The sequence below is a fragment of the Gracilinanus agilis genome, chromosome 1, assembly GCF_016433145.1.
Source record: "Gracilinanus agilis isolate LMUSP501 chromosome 1, AgileGrace, whole genome shotgun sequence".
NCBI lineage: Eukaryota > Metazoa > Chordata > Mammalia > Didelphimorphia > Didelphidae > Gracilinanus > Gracilinanus agilis.
Window position 1 is genome coordinate 686599772 of NC_058130.1, and position 8246 is coordinate 686608017.

Here is an 8246-nt window from a genome sequence, read left to right on the forward strand (position 1 = left end):
TATATTATTGCTTTTATACCTCCATTGTTTTATCTACCTAATTTGCACTCACGCTGCTGATCATGGCAAGTTAAAGAATCTTACTTTTTGGCAAGTAGCCTCTATATTTTACCTCTGTGGTTGTGAAATATATACTTTTTTTAATTTTTTGTTTTTCTTCTTACATGTATGATACAGTATTTGATTTTTTTCTCTCTCATTTTTTGTATTTGAAGCGCATGTCACCAGAATTGAAATGATTTTTTTTTTAACCCTTACCTTCCATCTTGGAGTAAATACTATGTATTGGCTCCAAGGCAGAACAGTGGTACGGGTAGGCAATGGAGGTCAAGTGACTTGCCCAGGGTCACATAGCTGAGAAGTGTCTGAGGCCAGATTTGAACCTAGGACCTCCCATCTCTAAGCCTGGCTCTCAAACCACTGAGCTACTCAGCTGCCCCCTGAAATGATTTTTTTAACTGTTTTTATTTTAGCAATAGAATGAGCTAAGATGTCCATTTGCCTAGCATATAAAGGTGTACCCAAAAAGCTTTGGACTATGGAAACTAGTTACTTAAATATTATGAGATTTTTGCTCAATGAATATATCTAAATCAAGGGAAAAAACTGACCATGAAGGAGCACAGAAATTAACCTGCAAAGTGCGAAAGCAGCACAAAGGTAAAAGAGACCATTGGGGAACTGATGATACTCTGCACAGACTGCGAGAACTTGATCATATGTGAGACTCAAGGTTGTGGCTGTTTAACATGTGTTAAATGCAGGACTTCCTTGTACCACACTCTTTATCAAGTATATAACATCAATTGTTATCCATTATCCTGAAAAGCGAGGAAAAGGGTCAAATCAGTGAATACTATTGCCCATTTGTTTCAAAATCTAGTCTCTTTCTGTTCTCTTTCATAATGTGACAACTTACTTTGGTCCAGACTTCTAAATTTGGTAAGTGAGTAATTGTTGTTGCAGTTTTATGGGACATGGATCGCTACAAGAACCTGTTGTGATTTGTGAATTTTTTCTTTTTTTTTCTAGAATTTTTTCATAGTTTTATTTTTATTTTTTTATTTCATTGAATTCTTTGATGTTCTTGATAAATGATTCATATGCCTTATTAATCCACCATGTATCCCTGTGTGAATTTTATATGCATCCCTTGTATCTGTCTCAGGGGAGAATGTGTTATTATTCTCCTCAGGGGGCACTATGTTATTATTGTGAATCTTTTATTTTGAATTTGAGTTTAATTTAGAACAAGAAACTACCTCCCAGAATCCAGAAGATGAACTTTTTGGAGAAGGCACAATGAAGATGCCTGAAGAGACCGTGCACTGCTCCAGGAGTTCCTGAGCAGACTGAATGAGTAGAATTGTGCTTTGGGGGTTTGATTACATTTGCTTATATGTACTTTATTGTACAAAAGGGGACTGCCTCTAATTGGTTTTATTCTTGATTCCCTTTTGTTTTCTTGTCCCCAAGTTATTGTATTTTCCTTCTGCAAATATTGTATATACTTTAGTTAATTATGTTTAAAATGATTCATTGGGGAGACTGGTCTCCCAAAGGATCACAGAGGGGGATATGCAGGTGAAAAATCTGCCACACCTGAGCTACATTCCCAGCATCCTTTTAAGTACATTCTCATTTGACATCCAGGGGTCGGGAGATAAATTTGGCTGAGACCCATGCTGCGGGCTCTTTTTGGGCTTTGTTTTGGTTAAAGTGTGGCAGGTATGGATCTCTGGCTCTGTGTTCTGCTCACTTGACTAAAGGAATCCTTTTCCCTCTCATTTTTGTTATTAAATCCTTTAGTTTAAAATTATCTGGAATATTTCATTCATTTTTACTCCTACAGGAGTGATGATTGGGAAGAAGTACAATATAAACATACAGTCACCAATACTATCTGATAACTAACTGCTACTGATGAGCAGGTCAGCCTAAGAGCCTCTGGAGGCACAGAAACTTATGAAGCCTAATCTTGCTTCCAGTTCAGCCCATGAGGCCATTAACCTGAGGAAGCAAACTTCATGAAGACAGAACATGGCAACTGCTTTTATAGGAGTTGTAGCTTCTGTCCCTCCAGCTGCTGAAGACTAGGAAAAGAAAGTTTTGACCCTGACCCCCACCCCAAATTCTTGGCATCATCAAATAATTCAACATCTTAAAATATTGTTTTTATCAGGACAAATGATATTAAAGAAGATGCATTAAAATCTGCTTTACTGCTGCATCCTAACAACTATGAGACCTTTCCATCTTACTTGTAGCTGAAACCCTCTTCATCATTATGTACATCTTCATCATTTAGAATATCAGTTCCCTGAGATCAGAGACTGTCTTGTTTTTTAGTGTGTATCCACCAATGCTTTACATATAGTAAGCACTTTAAAAATGCTTTCTCATTCATCCTGATTCACCACTCAGAGTCATCCTTGACTCTTTTCCTTTGCCATTAATACCAAAGCAGTCTTCCTTTTTATCTACTCTGAAGCATCTGGCTTCTTTTTTTCAGTTTCATCATAGCCATCCTAATTTATCTCTCCTCGCATATCACATGGACTTTTGAAAAATGCCTCCTATTTAGTCTCCCAGCACCCACTCTCTTTTCTCTAAAATCTATTATCCACATGGTTGACAAAACAATATTCCTAAAGTATAGATCTGGCCATGTCATTCTCTTGCTTCAGTGGCTCCTAAATGTCTCTAGAACAAAATACAGACTTCTCTGTTTAAGACCCTTCATGATGTGACTTTACACTGCTTTTCCAGGCCCAGTGTATACTGCTCTTTTACAATGTATGTTCCAGCCATACTGGCCTACTGTTTTTTCTCATACACAGCATCCAATCTCCTCCCCCGTGGCTTTGCATCTCTTGCCTATAATGTATTCCTACTTCACCTCTGCTTCTTAGGATTAATCCTTAATTTACTTCCTTCCAGATCATTTTGGCTCATGATCCCTGATAATTCTTTCTGTATGGAACATGGTGTAATGGGGAAAATGCTGGATCTAGAGGAAGGGGAATCTACATGCAAATTCTGGTTTCGGAGATAGAGAATGGCCAATGGTGGAGCACAAAGGAAGAATGCTTTGGGATCCAATGAAGCTGTAATCATGGAATGTTTTAAAGGAATGAGAAGGGAGAAAGTTGTTGGTTCAGTGGATTAGCGGGATTGGAGTTCCTGGATTCAAATATGACCTCAGATACTTCCTAGCTGTGGGACCCTGGGCAAGTCACCTTACCCCAATAGCCTACCCCTTCCCACTCTTAAGACGAAAGGTAAGGGTAAAAAAAAAGAGAGAGAAGAAAAGAAACTAGAACATCTGGAGACCATTTAATTCCAGCCTTCTCATTTTAAAAATAAGGAAACTAAGGTCTAGCAAGACAAGAATTATTGAGTATTACATAGGCAGTAATATACTTTTCCCTTTTTTCCCTCATTCTTCTCAGCCTTAAATATGGGGTTGTAAGAACTATATAAAGATCTATGAAATGAGGACTCATAACTTAAAAAAAAATTATATGATCACCAGGGAGACAGTCTCAGTGGATTCCTCAGATAATGCTTTTTTCCCCCCCTCTGCCCTGCCAATGACTATATTGTTCCTCAAATTAGTATCACAGAAAAGATTCTAAGTGGGTGAGGGGAGGGTTTTGGGGAGGTTAGGGTTAAGAAAAACTATTTGCTGGTCTTCCTGGCATGGCAGCCTCCATAGGTACCAAGCCCAACCATATGTCACTGGCCCAGCCACACTAGCAGAAAAAGCCTAGCACACTACACAGCTGTTTTAATTCAACAATCAGAAACAATTTGGAAAACTAGCTCCAAAACCCAAACAAGAAAAATTGGCTCTAAGGAAACTGTAACCATCACAATCTGTTTATTAAAGAAAATCCAATGTGCCACTTTCCTTTACTTCCAATGAATTGCTTCAGAAGTATTTTGAACTTCCCAAACAATTTTCCCATGCCACCATACCACCCTCCTCACAAAGAGTGCTGAAAGGTTTGGTCAGTTCATTTTTCTCACACTCAGATTCATTTCATGGCCCATTAATATAAGCAGAGAATCACTCAAAATCAGAAAACTTGCAGTGTATACAACATTTCCAACAGCAGACTCATAAATCACTGTTCTCTGATTTGTTTAGAGAATTTATAAAATTGCCTTTTGCTTTAAATAGTCACAGGGCTTAAATAGAAGTATAAATTAAAATTAAAATAATGCATATTGCAAGAATACTTTATTCCAGAGGAATGATCACAACTCAGATATAAAACAGCATTTCTATTTATGCCAACAATATAAGCTCAACGCTTTCATGAAAAGAAGATAATCATGTGCCAAGAAAAGAAGAAAATATTAAGCTTTTCAATGTAAAGACTAGGTCTTGTCGGCTGTGATTAGTTTAAACGCTTCTGAACAAATCCTTCTGTGGCTCAGAAGCTTCCCGTGAAATCTAGCAGAAGGTCTCAGAAGAGCCGTACCTTAAGCCAAGGAAAGGATGATTCAAAAAACAGGTACTTTATAAGTGGTCTTTGAATGGATGGATGAATGGCTAACAATTCACATATATTTAGATCTCTATCATTTGCCAACTGCTTTCCTCATATTCATCCCAAATAACAGGCAGTACAAATTATCATTGTGACTATATTATATATAAGGAAACAGATTCTAGGACAAAAAGTGACATGTCATCATCAAGGACAAGATGAAGTTCTGTATCTTCTAATTCTGTGTCCAATATTCTCTTATCTACTCCATGCTGCCAATACTAACTAATCACTAAGCAAGGCAAATGACTGAAGTAGTTAGTGGATGGCATAAATCTCTCCTCTCTCCCTGCCCTCAAGTTGGAACCTTGACCTGCTTCAATAGTTATGCCCCTGGGAATGCCCTGAGGTGGTAGTTACTACACTAAACAACCTAAAAGCTGTGCCTCAAAGGCAAAGTCCAGGTTTGCCATGGCTCTTGGTCCTCAGTCATTTGGCATATGGGTCCTCAAGAGAAGTACCTAAGGTAGGGGAGATTCCCTTAGAGACACCACCTTGGATACTTATATTTTTATCACCATAGGAGTATACTTTGTGTGTCAAATTAAATAGTCCTATTACACTTACTAAAGAATACATGAGGCAGTTGTATATGACATTTAAGGTCTCTTCCAGTTCTACTATTACAAACAATTATAGTAACTCACATTTCTATAGCACTATTAGGTTTATATAATGCTGTCTCCATAACTCTGTGAGGAAGAGAGCACAAGGTCACAGAGGTATTTCTTTGTCCCATACTAAGAAAGGCTTATTTTTATAATACGCTTTACAAAACAATTCTTTCAAAACAATCTTGTTGGGGTAATCATGGTTCTATGCTGTGCCCTCTTCTCTCCAATTATGCCCTCTTTGATGGTGATCTCTCAGTAACTATGAGTTCAATTATTAACCTCATGCCAATAACTCCCAGATCTATCTACCCAATCCTAGTTTGGCATCAATCGACTGCCTTCAAGATATGTCTATCTGTGTGTCCTATTAGCATCTCAAACACTTCAAAACAAACATTTCAAAACAATACTTGTTATCTTGTTCCCCAAACTGTCTGATCTTCTGATTTTTCCCTCTTTCTGTTAAGGGCATTATTATCTTTCCACTGATCCAGGTTTGCAACCGGAGACTCATCCATGACTTCAAATTCATTCTCTCCACATATTTAATCAGTTGCAAAGTCTTGTTGATTCCATTTTAACATCTTTTAAAGCTATCCCCTTTTCTTTATTCATACCACAACCATCCTAGTTCAAGTCTTTGTCACTTTTCCTCTTGATTGTGAGAGAATATCCCCTAATCTCAACAGATCATTACGGAAATCCTCCAAAGAGGCCTGGGCTCTGTTAGTAAAAGTCATCTCACCTTGCTGGATCAGGGCATCAGCAGCAAGTTCTCCAGTTCCTACATTGACATAATCTTCATTAGGATGCTTCCTATTATAATGTCTCTTCAGAGAACCAGATATATTGCAAGAATAATGACAATGTGCACAACGGAAAGGCTGTAGAAACAAAAAAGGGTTGTTCCATTTGAGAAAAACAAATCTCCAAAGTGGTAATGTCCTTTAAACAAAAATCAATTGTTATATGCTTTGAATTTCAAAAAACACCTTTTTAAAAAAAATTATTTAAGCTTAATGATCACAAAATAAACTTCAGCAAAATATATTATTTCTCTGGACTTAAGTTTCCTAATTTATAAAATTTATTGGCTTGATTATCTCTAGAGTTTCAGCCTACAAAACTAACAGATTTTCAACTTTTTTGAAGGATGATTATTTTAAAAGTATGCAATGTATTTAATTTCTCAGAAAAGGTTTTCCAATGTTTTTGTTTTTAAAACCAGAACCAATGACTCTTGAACCAACTGCTCTCTTTAAAAAACAAAAAGAACAAAAAGGCACTTCAACTTTTTTCTGTCAAACAATGAACTCTAAAATAGCATTTTCCATTAAAACATTATTTCCTAGAAAAAGAAAAATTAAACCTTTGCCCTTCTGCTCCTTCCACAACTTTGACCTATCCTACAGCTTCTATCTGCTATAAATTTACATTCATAAAAGCCATACTGAATTGACTCTTCTAATCACTACTTTTTGATAGCTATCTCTTACTTCAAGGTTTAGCTTTGATGTCACCTCCTCTTTGTATTCCCCTCTGTTCCCTCCATTCAGACTAAGCTCTCCTTTCTCAAACTGTCCCATTGCATATTTTCTAAGTTTCTCCTCTGTGCCATCCTCCTATCCAAAATTCTTACCACAACTTTACTTTGTATAATACTTGCTTAGACAGATACCGTAACTAATTCTTGCCTTATCCCCAATAGGTTGTAAACTCCCTAAAGGTAAATACTGTTACTCCTTACTTTGGTATCTGTGTAAGACCTTGCACACTATAAGAATTTAATAAAATTTCAATAAATTGAAGCCTCTTACACTAGCAATCTTGGAGGAAAGCTAAAAGTGTCATTGTGTGGTTGGATCTTTTAAAGAAAATATTAGGAAAAATGAGCAATAATCTTTAAGAAGAAAAGCCAAAAAATGTAGATATTAAAAATTATCATACCATTATTTAACACTCCATTCCAGTAAGATGTAGTAGAAAGATAACAGATTTCAAACTATATTACAAAACAATAATCTTAAAAAATGATTTGGTACTAGTGAGAGAGAAAGAGAGCTTTGATCAGTAGAACAAATTAATTACAAGTTACACAGAAAGAAATGAACCTTATAACCTAGTATTCAATAAGCCTTACCTACTGGGGGAAAATGTTTACAGCAGTTCTTTTTGTAATAGCAAAAAGCTGGAAAATAAGGGGGCGAGCATCATTTGAGAAATGGTTGAATAAATACTATCTTATAAAAACTCCAACAAAAATCATAAAGTCGTCTGACAAAAATTAGGTTTAGACCAACACCTCATACTCCATACAAGATTGGTTTCAAAAGGATACATGACGCTTCCGGGTTAAGATGGCGGCAGAGTAAGAAGCAGCTCTTAACCTCTCCTGACCGAAACATACAAAACTCCTCAAGGGGACATAAAAACAAGTCCAGACGAACGGAGGAACCCCACAACAGGGCACAGCGTGGAAGGTACGTGGAATCGAGACATTTCCAGGCTAAAAAGGGCTCTCACTCACTCAATCGCGAGCTGAGCAACCGCCCCACCCCCACCCCCTCCACACTCACCTATAGCTCCGAACCCAGCTAAAAAGAAAAAGAGCAAGTTTGGGGCACCCATCGAGTCATCAGCAGCTCCGGGACCTGTTCCTGACAGCAGCAAGACTTAGGACCCCATTAAGTCAAAAAAAGCACGCGAAATCTGAGCGCGCGCGCCGGAGCAGGACGCTGGGCGCACAGAGTGCCGGCTGAGTTGAGGCGTGGGTGGAGGCAGAACTAAGCCTAAGTGGGGAACCAGTGCAGACGGGTATACGACTGTGGAAGCAGCGCCCTGAGACTTGTAAAGAAACCTCCAGCAGAGGATCAAGCAAGGGGGCCCACCAGGGGGCTTGACCTTGGAAAAAACCAGAATTCAGACCTCAGGAGCCAATAGATTGGGAACAGACACTGAGCCCGAGGATAAAGCTGAGAAGCTGCTGGGCTAATGATGGCTACTCAGCATCAGCATCAGGAGGTTCAGAAGAGAAAGAATAATAACAAAAAGAAGAAGTCTTTAACACTCGACA

At 38.0% G+C, this 8246-nt stretch overlaps 1 protein-coding gene across 1 annotated transcript in view; it reads right to left on the bottom strand.

Moving 5' to 3' along the window:
* The window catches only part of ZFAT (zinc finger and AT-hook domain containing), a 315315-nt gene that overhangs the window by 64989 nt on the left and 242080 nt on the right, over positions 1–8246 (bottom strand). The window contains exon 12 of the mRNA XM_044669247.1: positions 5919–6057. Within this exon, the coding sequence (XP_044525182.1) occupies positions 5919–6057 (139 nt within the window). The remainder of the gene's footprint in view (positions 1–5918; positions 6058–8246) is intronic.